At 37.3% G+C, this 24,032-nt stretch overlaps 1 protein-coding gene across 1 annotated transcript in view; it reads right to left on the reverse strand.

The window, feature by feature from the left end:
- ACSS3 (acyl-CoA synthetase short-chain family member 3) overlaps positions 1 to 24,032 on the reverse strand; it is a gene marked incomplete at its 5' end in the record, with an annotated part of 78,527 nt that overhangs the window by 2,839 nt on the left and 51,656 nt on the right. The window contains 4 exons of the mRNA XM_010184569.1: positions 1,315 to 1,437; positions 2,400 to 2,481; positions 14,226 to 14,289; positions 18,363 to 18,458. Coding sequence (XP_010182871.1) covers positions 1,315 to 1,437; positions 2,400 to 2,481; positions 14,226 to 14,289; positions 18,363 to 18,458 — 365 coding nt within the window. The remainder of the gene's footprint in view (positions 1 to 1,314; positions 1,438 to 2,399; positions 2,482 to 14,225; positions 14,290 to 18,362; positions 18,459 to 24,032) is intronic.

A 24,032-nucleotide genomic window follows, 5' to 3' on the forward strand; every position in this document is an offset into this window, starting at 1 on the left:
TCAACTAGCAGGGAGAAAAACAGAGCCACTGAGCTCAGAATGAAGCTCAGGACAATGGATACGAAAGTAACACAGCTGAGGAGGCAATTCCATTCATCATTTTTTCTAGCTTCAGATTCAGCTTGAAGCGAAGAAACAGTGCCCTGCTCAGCCCCTGAGCAGCAGAGCAGGAAGGGGCAAGGATGAAACTCCTTGCTGCACTTTAGTGAAGGAACACAAAAAACTGACTTCAAAGGGAATAGGTTTGAGCAGACTGAAAGCCACCTTTGTGTCACCTCAGACCCCAGTCAGGGCAACCGCTGGTTCAGCTCCCTCACTGACCAATCCTTGAAGGATTACCTATGTTTACCTCAATTTGTTCACTTCTGTGTAATCAATCTGAATTTCTTCTAGTCTCTCTTAAGTTTTCTAACCTTGAAAAAAAAAATAGTCACTATGCTAAAAGAATTATAAAGTAAAAAATGACTACCAGATTAGTGTGCGACTCGGTGAACAGTTAAATTCAAAGTTCTTAAAAGTGTATTTTTCCCTTGTACATGCCCAGTACACTTTTTCCTGTACTCCCTGAATATGCAATTGATATGTCATCAGGGAAATTTGTAACTGGCAATCAATCCCAGCGGTTCCAGAGAGGCGAGTGAACAATGATATGAAATTCAGATACTATTATGAGCTGCACTATTTTCAACTTTTTGAGTTACATTAATGACTTTCAATTTAACAGCAGGGTTTTTTAACAGAAATTGTCATTGTTCATTTAGCACCCCTCCTATGATAAGAGACAAAACAGCTCTTCAAATCAGGAAAAAGCACTGAATATGAGTCTATGTGAAAAGAATTCAGCCAACACCAAGCACTTTAAAAAAACACAACTAAAACCTGTATCTTAGGAATAAAAGTTTCTACTCCTAAGTAACTACAGTAGCTGGTGAAACTACTTAGCACACTGATCCTACATTATCTTAATGTATTCCCTAATAAATATGTTACCAGAGTTCACAGGAATACTTCCCATGCTACCATATTGCCCCTTAACTCCACCTTTAAATATCAAATCATGCCTGTTTTATCAATCCCATGGTACAAACTGCTTGTTATTGACTAGAATCATAGAATGTATTGGGTTGGAATGTGCTTTATAGTCCTGGAAAGCACCTTAATAGGAAGGACCTGTAAAATAAATTATTTGGTTATAATTACCAATGGAAATGCAATCAAGAGCCAAAAGAAAATGAGAGATTTTTCTGAGATTTTCAGTCTTAGCTTTCTTTATTCATCTTTCACCTTTCTATTTTAGTGTCAGTCAATGCTAACCTCTTCAATCGCGCCTGCTGAAATTCTGTGTCCAGCAACATTGATCACATCATCAGCTCGAGACAGGACGTATAAATAGCCATCTTCATCCATATAGCCTGCATCCATAGTATCATAATATCCCTAAACACAAGACAACGAAAAATACACTCAGAAATATTACTATAAGCACCTATTCATTTTCCATGAAACCAACAAACAAAACTGTTTCAACTTAAATACGGGGTTTTTTACAGATTTAATTCTGTAACATTTTTCATTATTCTTCTGTCATAATATACCACACAGCTACCTTTCTTGAAAGGTTTTGTAGTCTTTGTTAAAAAAGAACAGAAGACAATACATAAACCTGGATTTTTTTCCAACTCTGCTTACTTTGATCCCTGACAGCTTCGAGAATGTTTTTGCCTGAATCTGGACAAGGAAAATGGAACTGTTGCAATATAATGACAGTCATCAAATTGTTCCCAAAGATATTCCTGTTTCTGTATCCAAACAGACTTCATGATCATCACGATGCAAGTGCACACAAAAAATGATTTGCCTGATACATTCACTTATTTACTTTTATTGAGCCAAACCTTCCGTTTTGGACATTCACACAGGACCAATTTTATTTCTGCAAAGAAAGGAGGAAGCCAGCCCTTGGATAGTTCATCTGACAAGGAAACATAATTAATGCAGTAAGGAGCCTCCATGTATTTAGGTGCACAGTGGGCAAGTGCCTATTTTGGACTGATACTAGGTTAGAGTGACTGCACATAGTATATTTGAACCTATGCTAGTCTAAGGTTGTGAGGCTTCCATCTTTTATTAGATCAAATGACATAAAACAACTTTTAGGTTCAGAAGCTTGAGGTTTTACTTCTTCTGTTTCAGATATTAAAAAAAAAACCAAACAGTATGCATGAAGGAAGTTTTACCTTGAAATGTTTTAAACATGTTTTTAATTGTATAAGGCGTATATCAAAGTTCTCCCATTAAAATAAGATATAATAATTTCACATGTTATCCAGTTTAAATTGACTGTCATTCAGTTCTGCAGGATTATCAAAAGTTTATATAAATCACTTCGTAATTCTTACTGGATATTTTTGGAAATATAACTTCTGGAATGTTTCCTGATTTTCCCAAAGACCTGAGAATGCTCCAGGAGGCAAAGGCAACCTTAAATAAAAACAGAGGGAAGTAGTAAGAAACATACATATAACAAGTACAACTCATGCTCTCCATTCTTACCTTATATTCAAGTTAAACAATCATTGGCTATACAATCAGAAAACAGTTCAGCTTAATAGTAACAGATCAAAGAGACCATATATTTGTTGTGACCACATGCATATAGCTCTCAACTGTATCCAAACCATATCTTTTATTTAACATAAGCATCTCTGGCATTCTTTAAAATGATTGTTTGGTCTAGTAAATATTATATACCATACTATAATATGTTATCGGCATTCACCATCCAACATTTCCAAGGATTAGGCATCTGTCAGAAATGTGTGCGTATATGCTATGATACAGACAACTTAATGACTATAGGTATCTCTTTCTCTAACACACACACACATTCATACACATATGAATTATAAAACATATTTTTTACAGAACTGAAGATAACTCAAATTACTTCTGTCATGAGAATCTGAATAAAAATGCTTTTCTTTTTATTTAAACTGTGCATAATATTTGAATCATTTGAGGAGTTCTTTGAAAGTACATTGATAAAAGCCATTTTCAGAACTTTCTAAAATAAATGGACTTTTTTTTTTAAGTGAAGCTGCAAAATTCTGGACTGCTTCATTAGTTGAGTTTTTCAATGCATACTATACACCCCTTCCTCAGCCAAGGATATGGGCATGACAAAATGTGGGATACTTCACATCCACATCTGCCAGAAGAAGAGAGGCTACAGAAGTCTCAGCTAACAATGAAGTGGTTGTTTCTTCCTTCAAAGCTCTGATGGGGTTAAACACGGCTTACTGTAACTGTCTAAGAGACACATATTTGGGCATATAAACACAAGTTTTATGAAGCTTAACCCTAGTAACAGAGAGAGAATGATTATGCAAGCAAGCTTATTTTTACAGATACAATCATAAATGCCTTATACAAATTTTACTAGCCTATGCCTACATTCCTAACCAGCAAATCTTTAGCCAGAGGTATTTTATTTTCTCTCTGATAATGTCCCTGTGACAACAGAAGTCAACATCTCTAGCACTGAAACCCCTCTGTAGCATAGCAACACTTTTCTTTTACCTAAATAAGCTATAAAAAGTACAAGCTACATTGAAAAGGCCATATCAACTAATGATTCAATTCAACTGATTCAAATCCATGATTTTTTACAATCCCAGGTTTTTTCAGCTTAATTCAGCTCAATTAACATATACTACTACAAATATTATTACCTTCTCTACAGGTCTTGTTCAATGCATCCTACAAATCATAGTCCCTGCAATTATGGTTGAGGCAAGGCCAGAAATGCCAAGACACTTCCCAGGTAGTCACCTAAGCTTTGGGACAACAGGTTGGCTTCTGCCCATTTGAGGGAATTCACTGGCCTATTTTAAACCTTTCAAGCTTAATAAGCATCCTTGTGATACACAGACATGACCTAAAGTATATTTGCCTTGAAAATAAAATTAGGAAAACAACATATTGATCCTGCTGTTTGTGTACGAATGAGATTAAAAGAAAAATCTCTTGTTTAGATTAAATAAAAACCACTAGAGAATGGTAGTTATTATGGCTGTTGCCTAGTTGCTAATAGCATAGCAATTCGTAACACCCTCTGTCTTTGCAAATTTTGCATGTTAAATTTATTTAACAGTCTGAAACATCTTTGTGATGGGAGAGAAAGGATGCTTCATATTGACAAAGTCCTTAATAATTTCTCCACAGCTCTATTGAATACTTTGCAGTTGAACAGATGAACCAATTCTATTGTTGAAATCAGAAAGGTTTTTGGTTTTTTTTCTGTAACTGTAATTGTTTTGAAAACTAAACACAGAAGTATGCAACTTATCACCAAAAACATAATGCTTTCTCCCACCGTTTGGGGTTGGGGAGGGTGTGAGTTTTTTGTGGTTGACAGGTTCTTTTTAAAAAAAGGAAAGCTGGAATGATAGGTACATCCACAGTGCGTATTTCATGAGTCTATGGAAATCAGACTGCTATGCTACTGGTTACCACAGGTATCTCTATGGAGCAAAACATAGCACAACACAGACATAGTCTGAAAGTGCCTCCATGGCTTTCTGCAAAACAATTCTTGCAGTTACGACTCCATTCCATCTACTAAGCAAAAACTGAAGGCCATCTTCCATGTGTCCATCTTCCAGGCAAAATAATTCCAGAGCTATGGGCACATACAATTAATCCATAATAGTGAAGTTCTTAGCATCATGGCTAACTAGAATTTCTAGGTGCTGTGCAAACACAAATAGTTAATGAAAGTAATAAAGGATGAATTTATCTTGCCAAAACATTACATGTATTGGAATTTTGCCAGGACATCAGGATTAAAATAAGAGCAAAAAATACTCCATCCCACTGCTGACAGTGGGAACGCTGCCATGAATTTCAAAGGGAGCAAGCCTGCATCACAGTTATGTGAAAGGAGCCAGAAGACCAAAAATCAGACTGTCAGAAAATAAGAGCAACCTGAAACTCCTCCATAAAAAAGGAACATTTTGAGATGTTGGGTTTGGGTCTGTTCCCTCCAGAAAACATAACACACATCTACAAAAGTTCTAAATTTAAAAACCGCTGCCACTTTGTCCAAGCACTGGGCTGATACTCAAGGTAGTTAGGGGTTACTTTTATTAGGGGGATATATTGACCCCAAAATGTCCAGTATGCATATGTAAGCATGACTGCCCCAGAGATGGGTCTGCTTTCCTTTCACAAGCAACAGAAGCACAGAAGAAGATAGTAGAAGGCAGGTTACTTTATCATTATTTCCACTTTTGACATCACACTGATTACAATATAAAAGGAAGCTGCTTTGCTTGGCTTCCCTTTGGGACATATTTACTGTATTTCTCTAGCTATCTGTTAACTTCTCTCTCTCTCTCATCCTGCATGCCAAGCCACAATTCAGCCAGCATTGAGCCTTTGCATCTGCTGTCAGATAAGCTCTCCTTTATATATTATTCTTGCTTAGTTTTTTCACATGGTCATAACTTTGGTTGCACCTTCTATCTCATCATTGCTCTTCCTTCTGGAGAGGAACATCACAAACTTCAACAAATATAAATACAAGACAAGCTTGTCAGCTCTTTCTACAACATGAATATGTTACCAGCTATATTGGATCAAGCTAACTACAGTCAACTCATCCCATTCAACCAACAAAGAATAGACACAGTTTCAAACTCAAGTCAAGGTTCAAGCCAAAAACCTACACTGAGGTGAATTAAAGCACCTGAACTTGGATGTCAAACTTCAAAGATGATGTACAGGTCTGAATTTTTATCTCACTCAAGCCAATTTTTCACCAGTACAGCAACAGCCGTACAAATGATGCAATTCTCCATTTACTCCAGTGAAATTAAGGTGACAATTGCAGAACTACAGGAATACAGATCCAGGCCCATTTCTCATTTCAAGGTTGAACACATTTAGCACAGCACCAGGCAAACTAGGTAAACTGTGTAAATTAATGATGTAAACTATATGGGTTCATTTTACACAGATCCACTCTGGTTACATTTTACAAAGATAAGAAGGTAATTTCACTTTAAAGTGGAGAAACAGGCAGATTAGCTGAGCTTGGCACAGAAAAACTGCTTTCTCAGTAACTGTTTTCTGCTAGAGAATTTTAAAGGACAAAAATTACCTGTTTTTTAAGCCTTGTTTCACAGTTCATTTATTTTTCATACAACAGTGGCTGACCTTACACAGAACAGCCCACCTTTAGCTTAGCTCAAGAAAATCTGACTCCGTGTGTCATCCTTTCAGGATGCCACTCATCAAAATGATGTAAGATTCCTTGTTGATGGAACAAAGCAATTACAGACAAAGCACTCAAAAGATAATTTACAGAGAAAAGCAGATTTCTGAAAGTACAAATGAAAGTCAAAAACTATTAGAGATGCCACCTTGCTGAGTTTCAGGAAAGACATCCTTTTATTTTATGGTAGACAATGGTGCTCACAGGCTGTTCATTACAGCCAGTCAAAGCAAGTATAAGCCATAGCTAAATGAGTTTGGGTTTGTGAATGCAACTAAATCATCTTGACTGGCAGCTATATTATTACTCAGCATTGATGTAGTGCTGTGCATATACATCACTCTTAAAATTTTTGATTGCAAGTTCAAAAGCTATCTGGAATCTAGAAGCTTTTTTAAGATACAAGGAAGAACAGCACTGGAAAAAGAATGGAGAAGGGGCAAGAGAAGAGAGAGCATCTTCAACATTCACCAGTCTGCATGAAATATTGCTTTAATTAGCTGAAAGAGGTCACAGAAGTAGTTGGTTTCAGTGTGGATTTTGCATGAAAAATATTATAGTTCAGTGGGGAAGACAGAAAGCACCAAAAAGTAGTGAAACTACTTGGAAAAGGTTAAAAGTAAAGGAAGTTCAAATGCTATTCACATGTACTTAGACAGAAATCTGTCAGAAAACCCATCATTGGCCAGACTGTTCCCCCACTGAAGGTCCTACTCATTGTTTCACTTGTAAACAGTAAAGACAAAGCTGATAAAAACCCCATGTGGGTGGCTGGCAGGGAGAGAAATCTTTTGCACAGATTCATCACGACCATCTAATCTGACTTCCCATATAACACATCTTAAAGAATGTCATCTACTAAATCCGGTCTCAAGCCCATAACTTCTGATTAAATGACAGTGTATCTTTAAGACAGATATCCAGGTTTGACCTAGAGGTGTCAAAGAAAACTAAAACCACCATATTCCCAAGACTTTGTTCCAATGATTTAATATTTCAATGTTCAAATTATGTATTTTACTTCTCATCTGAATATGTCTAGCTTCAGCTTCCTATTTCTTTATGCTGGATTAAACACCAGTCTCTCTGAAAAGTCTTTGTCCTGTGGGTATTTCCCGACCTTGATAAAGTCATCACTTAACTGATCTTGGATAGACTACATACCACAAGTTAAACTGTAAGTTTCTTTAAGCCAAGCTTTCCAGCACCCAAGTTGCTCTCATTCATATCGACACCAAAACTGAGCCATTTTCTCAATAGCCTTTTGAAATACAGACATAAGAACTGAAAATAATGCATTAATGGTTTCACTAAGATCACATCCACAGACAGTAGTATTAGCTCCTTTTCAGTTTCCCTACTGAATAACAAGGTATCATATTCCCTGCTCAGTTACACTGGCAGCTATATTTCATTCAAAGATTTTGTGTTTTCAGTGGCTTACCCACTGTAACATAAAAAGCTCCTTTGATAGCCACTGCTTGCTAGGGTACAGTCTTTCATCTTATAGATCTAGCAGATTTTCACTGTTCCTAGATGTATGACCTTTACTTATGAGAACTTATTACAAGTGGTCTATGAGGATGACACATTTTCTTTGCATGGTTTTACAAGCAACACTTTTCTCCCTCCAGCATTCTTCCTTGAGGCCAAGCCACTCAGACCAGGCTGAAACATGCCCTCGGTTGGGTTGCCTTTAATTTCCTGCTACCTTATGTAATTTTTCATTTGTTTATTTTATATTTAAAAAAACAGGAAAACATTAAACACCATTTCCAAAATGGCAAAGTACATCAATAAAATGACAAAAAAGAAAAACAACTCAGGCAATGGAGATATAGCTTGATCCTCTTCAGACACTCTATTACATATGAGAAAGAGACGTTTCTTAGTGTGTCTCAGTAAGTACTTGAATTTGGGGGATTATTACATTCATAGAAGGAAAATTCAAAATATTAAGCATGTTTTTTATTATTGCATCAAATTTAATTATAAAAGAATATATTGTTTTAAAAGTACAAAATAGCAATAGTGTCACACAAAACAAGAAAAATTGACAGCATTAATTACTGAGACACTTTGTAACAATTAGATCTGCAGTGGCTATTGTGGCATCTCAGGTAGCTTCTATCTGGTTTTCTTCTGAGCTAAGGACATTATACCCCTTTCTTGGCTTCAGATGAAGTTTCCCCTTGCTTTCATTATCTTAAAAAACTGCCATTGTCCCCCAGCCTCCTTTTCTTCCTAGGAAGGGGAAGAGCGCAAACAAGAGCTGGGATCTTTCTCATGTCCGTATCCCAGGTTAGAATGCCCAAATGTTCACCCATCAAGTTTTACAACATCTTTCATTATTTTCTTTAACAGGATATCAAAGTATTACACTGTGCTGCAAAAGATGACATCTTTTTCATTCCCTTTTCTTCCCTCAAAGCTCTTTTAGTTAGCATTTCTACTATGCATCTTAATGATTACATTCCTGACTTCAGGTTGCTTCAGAAATCCACATAGACATAGATTGGGGTTTTTTTAAATGCATTATAAGAAATACTAATGACTAAGCTTTTTACTGAACATCTATTTGCTCTTTAAATACTGTATAAGGATTGAACACAGTACCACAAATACTGAAATTTGAATGGGTTGCTTACTTCTGAACATGTCTTCCACAAAAGGATATTAACATTACGGTATTTGCTTCAAAAGAACTGTCACATTTCTATTCAGCTAACTTAAAGCCTAAAATTATATAAACCTGTAAATTTATCATGACCCTTTCTTTATAAAACCTATTATAAATATAATAAATATTATTTTTCAATACTTTACACTCTTACAGCACTGTACATAAAGTTTTGCATGGTTTTACTCTATATAATGGGGTGGGTAATCGTTTGAATCACCTTAACTATTGCCAGATTTTCATTTTCCTTCCTCTTCCTCCACTAATCCCAAATTCATGGGAAAACTCCCACAACATTAATAGTCTGCAGAGCTTCTCACACAGTCACTATTCTTAAATGTAATTTAACCAACACAACCAAAGTACTTCAGAATTGCTGTACAATGTAACTACATTGTCTCACCCCTTTCTGAATATGGAACATAAATATTTATGTGATTCTGTGCAGTGGAGATTGGTAAAACAAATTTGTAAATACTTATCTTGTAAACCCACATTATTATGGCACAAAATTATCTATACAAACATTAGAGGAAATGTAACTAGGATCTACCAGGAAATTAACTGGCAGGTATTACTCACTGGATAGAAAGGGTATACGGCAAATGTAGTCCTCTTGCTGTTGTGAGTGAACATAAAGAATAATAAGTTTACAATCTTTATAATGTAAAAGAGTAAAACTGAGTTTCCCACTGCACTGGAATTTAAATGGGATTTCTTTTTGATAATGTTCCTTATGTTCCTGGTCACGCCAGCAGTGTGCCCAGGTGGCCAAGAAGGCCAATAGCACCCGGGCTTGTATCAGAAATAAGATGGCCAGCAGGAGCAGGGAAGTGATTGTCCCACTGTACTCAGCACTGGTAAAGCCGCACCTCGAATACTGCGTTCAGTTTTGGGCCCCTCACAAGAAGGGCATTGAGGCACTGGAGCATGTCCAGAGAAGAGCAATGAAGCTGTAGAAGGTCTGGAGAACAAACCATATGAGGAGCAGCTGAGGGAACTGGGGCGGTTTAGTTTGGAGAAGAGAAGTCTGAGGGGAGACATTATTGCTCTCTACAACTACCTGAAAGGAGGTTGTAGAGAGGTAGGTGTTGGTCTCTTCTTCCATGTGGCTAGTGACAGAACAAGACATAATGGCTTCAAGTCATGCTAGAGGAGGTTTAGATTGGATGTTAGGAAAAATTTATATCCTGAAAGAGTAGTCAGGCACTGGAACAGGCTGCCCAGGGAGGTGGTGGAGGCATCATTCCTAGAGGTGTTCAAGAAGTGGGTGAATATGGCACTCCATAACATGATTTAGTAGGCATGGTGGTGTTAGGTTGACGGTTGGACTCGATGATCTTAATCTCTTCCAACCTTAATGATTCTATGATCATGAGAACAGACAAAAGCTAATCATAGTTACACACACACACTTTTAATGTATAATAATTACAGGTAGGTCAGAACAATGCTAGCAGAAGTGTGACACTAAATCAGACTGGCCTTGCTAATGGAAATGGAGGTAGTTGCTGCTATCATTTTCACTTCAGAATAAATCCTCAGAATTTTTCATGTCCAAAGATTCTAGCTCAGAAAAAACACCAAGTAAACTTAGAAACAATTCAAAAAAGCCCACCCTCATGAGCTGCAGTCATCTTCATTTTCCCATCTTCATTTTCATCAGTGTTGTGACACTGATTTTGATTACTTTATCCTGAAAGACTTGTGAAGTCAAAAATATTATTGCATTGTCCAGGTAAACTACCCTGTATGACAGAAGACCTCATTATATGAAAAAAATTCAACAGGTTTCAGTTGGCAGATGAGTAAAGAAAAGAATGTACTTTGAGTAGGAAGATGGAGTAATTAGATGTAAGAATTACCTTTCTAAAGTACTTCACTTCTGCAGGATTAAATTAAAGTTCAAAACTCTATTGTAAGAACAGAAATTTTAAATACTATACTTATGAGCACTGCAGGCCTCAAGCAGCCCACAACAGTCTTTAGCAAGAGTTAGACTGAGATAAAAATAACCAAGAGCAGCAGCATACCACTTCTGCACAGCTGGCATTGAAGGCAGTGTGTGGCCATTCTCCTCTCCAGGAAATACTGAAGAATATTTCTCAACTCGTGTATGCTGCAGATAAAAGCAAACACCTGTATTCTTTTCTAAAACAGTACACACTATTTTGCTGCTCAGTGTACGACAGAGTAATACTCAAAACTGTCTTGACCCTCTCCATTTTACTCTAGCTGCATGGGGACGTGTCCCTGGGGTGACAAACAAACACTGCTAGTAGCAAGGGTCATCCTTGCTATTTTTAAGGAGTCTGTACATGTAGAAGCCTGCTGAAGAGCTGAAGAGAAGAAAAGCTTATTTGCAGGAGGGCTTTATGAAAACTAGCTGTATCAAAAAATGAAAAACATTTACAGCTAAATAACAGCTTAGCTCAATGAAGCAGAACATAGAAAATGTGATGCCTTAAGGTAACGGCCACAGATTTTTACGAGCAAAACAACCCAACTAAACACTGCAGCAAATTGTCACTTACCAGAATGAAACCTGGCACAAAGCATTAAGACACTGCAAATCATGACCTAAACCCAAATTCTATTAACAGTCCAAAGATTCAAAAGTTAGAAGTGTTAAAAATCTACACTTCACCTTCTAAAGCTTATCAATACCTTTGTCTTGTTTTCTTGGTGTGCTTTTTTTGGGGGGGTGGTTAAGCTGCAGAATGAATTTTAAGAGATCCTGTGTCTCAAAAGATTGAATCAGAAAAAAGAGAAAGAGTGGTGCTAGTTAAACTACCTCAGAACTGGTTTCATATCGACTATGTTAATGATACAATGTAATTTCTTTGCTCCTTACTCTCCCCCCAGTTTCAGAATGGACATTACAATACATATGGACATCATAAAATAATAGTGTCCCTCTGCCATTACTCTTTCTTGAGTGATCCAACGAAAGAAAAAAAGCCCCCAAAAAATCCCACAAGCAAAATTTTTCTCTTTTTCCCTATCAGTTTATTTGACTGCAGCAGAAGATGAGATAAAACAAAACAACACAAAACAAACAACAAAAAATAATATATAAACACATTTGCAGTCCCTTGAGATAAATGCCAAAGTGTCGGGCCACATTAGGGTAGGTAAATTCTGGCTTTCAGAGTTTTACAATAATCCCAAACAAGATCTTCCAATATGGCAATATGCACTCCTGACAGTCACTTAAAGATAAAGATAGTAATGACTCAAAAATATATGCACACGTCTACCAACATTACCTATTAGTAGGTATAGTTAAACTTGTTTGGCAGAGTTGCTAGGGATGGAGTTCATTTCACTTCACTTTTGGTAGATAACACTATGCACCCACCCTAAGCGAACTGTGTCATCCCTGCAGCTGGTGGAGTGACATGAGCACATCTGGTATGCGATTTATTCCAGCCTAGCTGAATGCCTAAGACAGGTAGGATCAATTTTCTTATAAAATACCTTTCTCTCTCTCCCTATTGATTACAAGGTTACATTTTGTCGTGTCATCAGGCTCTACAGAGGTGAGAGCTTCAAAAGACAGCCCTCCACTCTGACCTGGATTACTTATACTGCAAACTACAGTCTATTAAAGGCTGGAGCAATTTCAATTATTCATACTCAGCAACAGAATAAATGCACAATCCTATACATGTCATAGGAAAACTACATCTAAAAATGAGTCTGCTGATTCAGGGGAGATTGTGTGTGCACTTAAACACATGCCCATGTGTCCTGGTGGCTTAGCCCAAGATGCTGAAAATTAGGAAGGATATAGACTTCATCCTGAAAAGATGTGTCTGTGTCACACAGTTCAGTAACTTCACGTGATACTACCTCAGTGTCCACAGTGGTCTAGTTACCTTAGATCAGCTGAGCAAAAATCCTCCACACCTCAGCAACTCCAACTCCCAAGCAAGCTCTATGCAGCCAGCCAGACTGCATTTTTAGCGCTGCACATCTGCAGCACACTCCAGTGACTGTAGCTCTGACAGTCTCATCCCCAGCTCAATCCTCAGCTAACTTCTCTCTCTGAGAACTCATCAAAATCGGTACATCTGTCCCAATGCTTTGGCTTTTGATCAAATTTCAGTTCACCGAAGGTTAATGTTAATTTTTCTATTTCCTTCCATTCAACTAAGCAAGCAGTGAAGGCTCTAAGTTACCACAACTCTCCTAAATTTTACCACAAAAGAAGTGGACAAAAGCATTTCTTTTGGGACTTGTATTTGCTGGCAGTTGAGAAGTGATCAGAACTGAAGTATTTTCTGTGACTGAAAACAGAGAAGACTCCAGCCAACACGTAAATCGCAAAGAAGGCATCTGTCTAAGGAAAATGCCATTTGCTAAAAGCCTATGAAACATCCAGCATACAGAGCTGGCATGGGCTGGCGGGAGCAGTAGCCTAGCGAGTTTAGAGAAGAAAAGGTTCTGGTAACTGAGATGGCAGAAGGTAAGATAAAAGAAATGCAATTGATGTTCACACTTCTATCTAACAGAGGCTCCTTTATTCAAGAAAAGGAGCTAAGAAAGGTATAGTTTCAGAAAAAATACTGAAGCTCCCGTAACTCACCTGACAGTAGTCTGGTAAATGGTACAAAAAAATCACCTACATGATGTACAGTAGGGTTTCTTCCTTTTCTTTTTTTCACTGGACTCTTTTCCTGTATGTATTTTGCCTAAGTACCAACACAAGCGAACACTGGGCATTTTTTTTTTCATACAAAGCACATGCAGATACAAATGGCTGTTTTTACAGAGATCAGAAAAAACATCTTCATCTAAGAATGTTCCTCAATTGGGATTAGGAGATAGTGAAAGAGAAGGCAACATCACACCCATAAACCAAAGCATGTCAATCTGCACAGCTGTACTATATCACTGAACTGAAAGATAAAATAGTGAAGAGAATGATTCAGTATCTGGCTCATAAATCCCAACAGGGAGGCTCAATCCTGTGCCAACAGACTGGTAATTAAGAAAATGGTAAACTGTTGTAGTTTAAGAAAAAAAACAAAAAACAAAAACAAAATAGCAATCCGCACACACTCACTCACACAATTTCATCTGCAATTTTTCAACATTAATGAACATAAAATGTTCTGGCAGTTTGGCAGTAATATCAGAGACAGCCACGCTTTTTCAACTCTTCTTACTTCCATTATTATTATGTATCTATAAATTTTGGTCAAAAGACAATCAACCCTTGTAAGAACCTTCTCTTAACTGTAAGATACTTAGTTTTCTTACTTTACCACAATATTTCCTAAAGTCTTTGCCTTCACTGGTTCCTTATTTTCATCCAGAATCATCACTGTAAAGAAATAATAAAGCAAGAGAAGTTCTGTTAAGTAGGGTATTTTTATGTGGAGAACAGTATCTTTCTTTATGGATATCAACTTATGTCACACTTCACAATGGCAATACACTAAGCAACAAAAGGAATTAAGGAATTAATTTGGGAGTGTCAAACTGGATAATCTCATGACCTTATTAACATTCAGACTTAAGTACAAAAAGTTTTAAATAATACTTGTGGCTTTGGGAGCAGAAATAGATCAAAGTCAAAAAGGGAAAAACATAGAACTCAAAATTAAAAGATACCTTCATACTGGAAAATCTAAACTGCCAAATAGCAAAGGACCCTTCAGACACATAACAAATACAAAAAAGTGTGCACGTAACAGGAGTAAGAAATAAGAACTAAAATAACGAGGCTAACCCAATTCATATAAGAAATACTATTAGCAGTAAATAAGTGTGTTCAGTTTTCAAAGGCTCTCAGGAGAGCCCAAAAGATGTTCTCCAGCTCATAAGGTTTAGTCTAGTCCAGCATCAAGGGGTAAAGTGACTTGTGAACTACCCAAAGCTGCACAGCAGGGAAATGCTAAACTACTACAGTGAAGCATCCAGACCTCTCAACAGAAGCCTCTTCCCTGGATGACACTGGCTCATCACTTTCAGTGAAAGCATCGTATCATAGAACTGTTTAGGTTGGAAAAGACCCTTAAGATCATTGACTTCAACCATTAACCTAACACCGCCAAGGCCACCACTAAACCACGTCCCTGAGTGCCACGTCCACACATCTTTAAAATACCTCCAGGGACGGTTACTCCACCATTTCCCTGGGCAGCCTGTTCCAGTGCTTGACAACCCTTTTGGTGAAAAAAATCTTTCATAATATCCAATCTAAACCTCCTCTGGTGCAACTTGAGGCCATCTCCTCTTATCTTATTGCTTGATACTTGAGAGCAGAGACTGACACACACCCTACTACCATCTCCTTTCATGTAGCTGTAGAGACTGATAAGGCCTCCCCTGAGCCTCCTTTTCTCTGGGCTAAACAACTTTAGTTCCCTCAGCTGCTCTTCATAGCACCTGTGCTCTAGACCCTTCACCAGTTTCATTGCCCTTCTCTGGACACGCAAATTGTAGGGTGTATGTAGGTTTCCTACAACTGTAATAGCCTCTTCTGTGCAGTCATTTGGGAAATACGTTACAACCACCCTTTCCATCTGAAGGTGTGGGGATAAGGAAGGAACGGAAGACACACTACAGTATTTCTTAATTGTAGTTTCAACTTGGCCTGAGATATATGAGACTAAACAAAGTGAAATGATTAAACCATGGAAATACAGGGAGGGAAGGTTTTGACAGACCAGGCTGAAATGCATTTAAAAACACACCTTTTGAAGTCTGCCCAAGCAAAGAAAGCAATGTTCAGCTGGATCTAAATTTCTACAAATAATCTTACATTGTGTATTAAAAGGTTCCAGAGGAAGTGGGGAAAAGAGGATAATTCTGACTAAAACCCTGTTAAGACTCTTATGGGTAATACCATATCCTATCTGTCCAAAGAACGTCAAACATTGGTAATTTTCTATTTCTGGCTGAACCCAATCCTTTATAGAGGATGCTAATTTTTAAATAACTGAAGAGCCTGCTGAAAGCAATAGCTCAGGATATAGATACAAGCAAGTCCACAAGTCCAGTTTTACAAATCAGTGACTTGGAGAGAGTAACTATGATAGGAAATTAAAAGGATGAATGGAAACACAGAAGACACTTAATAAAAACCAGCAAGAATGGTATAAACAAAAGCCATGTATAATATCTTTATATCTTATACCTTATATCTTTTTGATGGCATAAGAACATGGTATCATTAAATTTGGGGAATTTAAGCACAAAAAGACCGACTCAGATGTAGCTTTAAATGCTTTCTCCCCTATTTTTTCCTGTTTTTATGAAACTAAAGTAAAATCTCATCAGCTTATTGTAACTATTTTATCAAGGTACCAATTCCAGCATTTATTCTCCTCTTTGAAAGGAGTCTATTTCAATGTACAAAAATTTAGGGAAGAGGGGTACTATACTGCTCACTCCTGAGTTACTGAAGAACTGACTGACAAAATGTAAAACTTGCTTCAGTTTAAAAACAATGCCATGAAATTATCTGGAAAAGGTTCATGTAGATCACAGGGAAAGCATGATATCTGATTTGAAGCAACAGAGCCAGAAATTAGTATGGTATCTTGATTCCCTTTTAAATGCAATTTGTGCCACTGTACTTTGATATCCTACCTAAATACCAATTTTATTCCTTATATTCCAAGAAAATCAGCAAGGAAATTGGTTTATTTTAGCAATACTATGGCTGTGTTAAGAAAAAAAAAAAAGAGGTAGATCTTGTAACTTTCGATTTATACCCCAGCATAAATACAATGTAACTTCAGCAATGTCCAAAACCCATTAACAGCTACATATATAATCTAAAAACACATAATCTATCTTCTAAATGGCATAAAGAACTCTTCTAATTAATATAGTAACAGCAGTAAAACACCACCAAAACAGAAGTAGATGACAGCAAGATAGCTGCTGGGTAGTTATTTCAAGATTCGCTATTTCATGAATGACTGTGTTACAGGACATAATTGGCCTCAAACCAAAGACTGGAAGAGGTGAAGTTCTTTCATAAATCTTTAGTGAATTTTAATGCTCATTTTATGTTTACCTTTCAAGGTATGCTCAAGACATTTCTTTTATTCTATTTGAAGAAATTATTTACTTACACAAGGCACGATGTTCCAAAAAAATTCACAGGCAATTTCTATATTCTTGCTACTCATACTTTTTTTTAAGCCTGATCATCATCTAATCGCATGTGTGGTGCAATTACATTCTTCCACTCTTCATATTTATTACAACTCAGGACAAATGTCACAAATTTGTTTTAATCCTGTTTTCAAACTATTGCTTGTCTTCATGCCATAGCTGTAAATGCCAAACCTCAGAGCTGCTGAAAATGTTTATTTTCTTTAATGTTCACTTCCAATATAAGTATTAAGAGTAAAAACAGCAAAGCTCTTTCTGCCCGATTGTTAGAACTTTTCCTGAAGACTGTTTAATCTTTAATGTAATTATTTTTCAGACTTCAAGTAACTCTTGAAAACTGCATCAGGGATCCAAAGTATGAAAATATTTTTGTTTTCTTAGTACTGTGGCTGCACCCTCTGCACACAAACACCTTCCAGACAATTAGTGCTTGTACTTTTAATTATGGTCCATAGCCTACCATGTGTCCCAGCTGGAAATAAAAACTCTCAGCAAGTACTGAAAGATAATGTACTTAACAGCTCTCTCAACTATGAGCCCATATACCTGTAGAAAAAGGCAGAAAACAGAATTTGATCTTTGAAAAAAAAAAATAATGGGATGGATTGAAATAGATTTGTATCCTTGTCGAGTTGCTTGTTTGCTCAATACAACATACTTGTGGACGACACAGACCTCAGTAAGAATTTTCTTTATGAGCTTCAGAATATTTTTCACACAAAACTGCCAAAAGAAAATCTAATAAATATAATCAATGTGTCTCTGAAACACAATTATTAGATGGACAAAACTATTTACGCTCTGAAAATCTAAAACACAGGTATAAAAGACCACTTAAAGTGCAAGTTATAGCAATTATTTGTCTAGTTATCATTTCCTCTTCTGCGGATGGTTACTAGTAACCTTTTTCTTTCTGATTTGCCAATACAAATTTTACTGCTGTTTCTCATTAAAAACAGTGCAACTGCAGATAAAGACTTAAAGCACAGTGGTTTTTTCATATCTTTGTTATATTCAGTGTAGGTGTGCTAGATTTTTTATTTTATAAAGATAGAAGCAGTAGATCAATGATCTTGAGCATAACTCATTTTCTTATGCACCATCACATTCCACAACACATCAAAAAAAGCAGCACTTCTTGTTACAGAATGGAGGAAAATGTGTTAATGAGACTGTAATTTCCATAAGACGTATGAAAATTAAGGTGCACTTACTCAGAAGTATAAGCAACATCCTTTTCTAGTAGCGTATTTAGCACAGTCTTACCATTGTATCCTGGCACTGGTTTTCCTGCCTGTCCAGGTGGCGGTGTTGTCGAGTTCCCCAAACCAATACAAGAAGCAGTAATTGCAGAACCAGATTCTGTTACAAAAACACAAATATTGTCAGTTAAGGTTGTTCTTAGTGTCACGAAGTAAGTATAGGTTTTAAGTCTTGCTTCTAGTTCAGCACATCAAAATAATACAATAACATAAAGCCCCCAGAGAATGGGAAGATTTAGAAATCAGATTTTATGTATTCTCTTATGAATGTAGGTTCATTACAGAAATTTGCATTCTTCACTAGGGATCTTTTTCCATTCCACAGTAGACAGTCAAAAATACTTTCTGCATTACACCTGTAGCTTATTCTGCTATGGGTAAAAGGTTATACCATATCAGTAAGAAACTGCCTACAGCAAAGCCATGACAGAAATACTGTGTAGGGCAGAAGTATTTCAAGGGTTACTGCACTTGGGAAAGTGCACTTCCCATGTCAAATCCTTGGGAAGAATGAATTCCAAAAAAAGCCACCAACCCGTTCTTGTTTAATTATCTTAGCATTGTAAGGCAACATCAAAAAGTCAGTTGTTCTGTTTTGCAGCTACACATTCAGAGGTTTGGAAGGTGAATAAAAGCCAAATCTTCTCCAATTCTTGACACTGTCGGTAAAGAAGATCAGAGGAGAGGCAGAGCCTCACAGAATTTACTGTAAATAATGCTGAAAAGTCATGAATACCACTTTTATAATCCTGGAGATCTCACTAGTATTTCTTGGTGAAAACTATGTCAGATAATGAAAAGGCTCAAAAAGAAATAGGGTAGAAAAGTCAGATGTAAATTTCCAGCGCTGTGAAAATAAACTGAAAGGGAAAAATCTAAGGAATGGGAATCAAAATGCTGCAAGATCTTGTGATCATAATCCAGCTGTTTTCTCCTCCAGCACCTACAAACATCAAAGTTTTACTAACCACAGCATTTTGGAGGGTTTTCCAGGGAGGGGAGGAGGTGACAGAAGACAAAAAATCTCCTGGGATTTGAATCTTAGGAAAAAGTTCAGAGAAAAGCCACAAGGATGGTGAGGGGTCTGGAGAACAAGCCTTATGAGGAGCGGCTGAGGGAACTGGGGTTGTTTAGCCTGGAGAAGAGAAGGCTGAGGGGAGACCTCATCACCACCTACAACGACCTAAAGGGAGGTTGTAGAGAGGTGGGTGCTGGTCTTTTCTCCCAGGTGATGGAGGCTAGAACAAGAGGAAACGGCACCAAGCTGTGCCAAGGGAGGTTCAGGTTAGAGATAAGGAGGAAGTACTTTACTGAGAGGGTTTGTCAGAAGCTGGAACAGGCTGCCCAGGGAGGTGGTGGAGTCACCATCCCTGGATGTATTTAAAGAGCGGGTAGACGAGGTACTTAGGGATATGGTTTAGGGGGTAGACAGGAGCGGTTGGATGTGATGATCTTGGAGGTCTTTTCCAACCGAGCGATTCTGTAATTTAACTGCTGACAGATAAATTGAACACTGGTGAGCAGGTCTGGAATCTCCAACATAAAATGCCTTGTTCAGAGCCTCCAAATAAGACAGCATGAATACCCCCTGTAATGCCTACGCCTTCCTAATTATCCCAGCAGTTAGGCAGCTAGAAATTCCTCCCTTCTCACCTTCCTCTTTTTCTTAAGAAAGCTCCATTTCACATAATGCTTTTACACTACAAGAGTTATTATTAAATAAGAGGAAGAAAAACTAGCAAATCATGTAACAGAGAGTTTGTTTGAAAAAAAGAGCATTTGCTCCTCTCAAAAAAAAAATATATACAAATTACTTTTATATGCTGATGTAACTCTGAGCCAGAAAAAGGGTAGGTAGTTGCAAATATTAGCAGGAACACAGTATAACATCATTACTTTAAAAACTTGGCTTTATCATCCTGGAGATGTCCCAAGTCTTCGTTCACTTCACCTGGAATTCACAGTCAACACCACCCTCAAATGTCAGCACAACAAAACAGGTTTGTCTTCAGCTCTATATTTATATTTGATCAGTATGGTCAAAACTATTTTCAGTTCTCTTGCATTAGGAAATTACAGTTGTTTTTGTTGTGAATTTTCTCAGCTTCCATAGCATTCACCTGCTACTTCAGAAGTTGTTAAATGACTATTCAAGTGCTAAAAGAAGGAGGAGCAAGAACAAAACTACAGAAACTTGTAGTGTTTTTACAGCAGGTATTAATAAACAGCTGAAAATTAGCATTAACATAGCATAGATAAGCTAGGGCCTAATTCCAGCTGTGGGACACAGAATGAGAATTATCAACCCTCAATGCTAAAAAAGACAGGCTAAACAGTTTGCTTAGTTGCTTTCCCATCTTTCCCTGTTCTTTTTTCTACATAATGCACATTCCCTGCACAATCACAGATCCTGATCTCTTCTTCCAACAAGCAGAACACCCAAGCCACAACAATAGTGGTCTAACACTATCAAAATTATCTAATACTATCAAAATGGTCTAACACTATCAAAATTATCTAACAAACCCCCTCCAGGTTCACACTGAAATTTGCAGGAAGATAAAATCACAATTCATTCAACAGTTTGGGCACTTCATTTTCTGCACAGTACCTATAATGAAGAAGTTATTGACCTCAACTTTTTTCCTCAGAACCCAATGAAAAATTGTATTTTTCTTAGAGAACAGTAAACTGGAAAAGACAGTGGAAGGGACAGTTTCTTTTTTACTGCATTAGGAGGAAAAGAAGTGGTAGCACAGAGTATACTTTGCTTTATATATGGCATGGTAAAAGCTAAAAACCATACTGTAACAGATCAGATGAGAAAGGTATTCTCCTATCACCAAAATACAGTAATTAGGTTTGCTACTGAGAGGTAGAGAACACAGCACCACTGTTAATGTGATGTATTAGTACGATTTGCATGAACTGGGAATTGGACGTACATTTCTAATCAGGAGCTCTCAATCTAAAAACACTCATGGGAGAGGGGGAATCTGAAATTTCTGAAAATCAGTTTGGATTTGCTTGACTTTCTAATACACTGTTAATGAAAACAATATAAACTAGAAAGGAAATATCATCATACTACTTTGTCTGTATTTGTCCCTGTTTTTTGGACAACAGTGAATAAGACTGAATGAAAGTCCAATTAGCCTAAACAAGTATTGAAAGTACCCAAACTTTGTGAATAGGTCTTTATAATTGCTGCTATTTCTTCTACTGTCTTCTCAATTACCAGTGGATACATAATTTCCATATTCACCCAGTGCTCTAATCTCTAAGGCATACATTCAGTTCCCATGGGTCAAAAAGACTTTTTATGTAAATGAAAAAAATATGGTTTGTTGGCGCTTGGACCAGGTATTAATTCAGAGAGAGAATCCCAAAAGCATCTGCTTTTTGTGTTAGGTTAACAGTTCCTGAACGCTAAAGATTCCCTTACAAAGTAGAAGCACAGAGGAGCACTGTCAAAGGATAGCAGGCATCTTTGTGCTGTACATTTCTTGGGAAATCAGTGCATATCTTCCAAACAGGATGGTGGATTGAAATATCAATTTCCCAAACCTATCAGAAAACAGCAACCCCTTTCTAGGAGAGCATTTTTTATCACAGAAAAAAAAAAAATATCTGTCTCTGAAGTGCAACTCAAGTCAAAATCCTGCTGAAAAGAAACCATCACTGTTCAAAAGGAAACAGAAAAATAAGTAGCCATGATAAATTTTCCTTACCGATTATGTGTAATACAAGTGATGTGTGGCCCTTCTATATATTTCCAATAAGTAAAGTTGCTTACAAATCTTTGGTTTGAATTAAGGTGGGTTTCTTTACAATTCAAGTCAGGACCTATATGCAGGTTACAAGACACAGGTCTGAAGGTGAAAATAACAACAGTTTGAAGAAGGATAACGCTTGTCAAAAGGACGCTGTATTCCACCATATATCTGAATGTACAGACAGACATCCCTCACCTGACACTGACTTGTTCTTAATTGCAGATTCTCCGAAATTAATGCACAGTGTCTATACAGACCAAGGCTGAAGTCTTTAGGAACTTGCATATTTTTAATGTAAGGAACAGAACAGTAGATCTCTTGTCCAGTCAATCCCTTCTGCAAACATTTAGGCACTAACCTTCCACTCCCTACGCTAGCTAGTCAGCTTGCCCTCTGGCTATGGAAGGCTTTTCAGGGACAACTGGATCAGAAAACCAATTTCCTTTTTGCATAACACCTTATAATGTGGCAATGAAACAGCTATTTAGAAGAGCAATATTTCACAACTACTCTGGTAACTACATTCAACATCTGCTCTGAGTTATAATGAAATGAATACATCTACCTCCGAGAATAATGAAAAATGCTTCACAGAGACTTGAAAGAGAGAGTTAGTGAGAGATCATCTTAAAATCATAGGTGTTAAAGTGTGCCAAGTCCCTCCTCACGTTTTTATTTTTGGGATAAGGGCTGATGTAAAGAAATAGCTCTTGAAATCCAAAGATGTGTTCTTTGTTTTGTCCCACTCTACATGTAAGCGAAATACATTATTTTAAAGATATTCCAATATTATTGAGCTATATTGGACAGTTAATAAATAGTCTGATACAGACGTTTTTGCTGCAATTGCAGCTCTGAAAGCAATTCTTATTTCAAAGAAGGTGCTGCTGATGCAGAAGCAAAAAGTGCACTCTCATATGAGTAGTAAGGGCAGACTGACTCTTCAGAAAGCTTCCTCCTGTCTGTGTGCGCGACTTGCAGCAGCTGTGCTCTGCCAAATGATGCAAAGCAACAGCTACTAAGTTCTGTCCTCCAAACTGTCTTGCTCATTCACAGTCAACAGTCAAGCGCAATCAAAACAAACAGTTTTGAAATAACGCAGAACTTTAAAGATGAAAAATGCCCTGTAACCACTTACATTCCCGACATATAATTTCTAGAGTGTGTCTCATGTTCCTCAACATAATAAATTGTCACACTGCTGAAATATTGTATTTTCTGGTAGGAAGCACTTAGGGAAAATACACTGCATTCTCTGACATTAATATTTGAGTTTGGGCTGCACTCAGTGAGTAACATAAGGCTTTCTGCTTTGAATTTCTCAGGATGCAATGGTCAGACATTGGAAGCCTGCAAATGAGGTGGGAAGTTGTTACGTAGCAGGAGGGAAAAAAAAGAAGGAGCAATTGTCATACATTAGCACATTAACAAATGCAATAAATATAATACACCAAATTCTCACTGTGGCAGTGCTGTTTTGAGCTATTCTCCTGGCAAAGCTGTCATTTTGGTTGAGGGGAATTAAAGGAATTACTACAGCAGAAGACAGCACTGATAAAATGGGTCTATGGAGAAGGGTCTATGGAAGGCAGAAATCTTAGGCAGCAACTGATAACAAATCCATCCATACAGCAAGAATGCAGCTCTGAAGTGACTCCTTGCATGTGCTCCCTCCACACAGTGATCATTCAAATTATGCCAGAAAGGGTGGAATGAAGAATTCAACAAAGCAACACGCCTTTTAGTATGCAACAGCTACTGGACATCCAGGAACAGAACACCACAGTACCAGACAAATTAGAGCACTCAAAAACTGCAGCACAGCATTCCATACTGCTTCCTTATAATAAAGCCAAATCCGACACATCTCAGAAATAGTACGTACTAGAGGAAAGAGT

Source organism: Mesitornis unicolor, unplaced genomic scaffold (genome assembly GCF_000695765.1).
Source record: "Mesitornis unicolor isolate BGI_N332 unplaced genomic scaffold, ASM69576v1 scaffold2020, whole genome shotgun sequence".
Classification (NCBI taxonomy): domain Eukaryota; kingdom Metazoa; phylum Chordata; class Aves; order Mesitornithiformes; family Mesitornithidae; genus Mesitornis; species Mesitornis unicolor.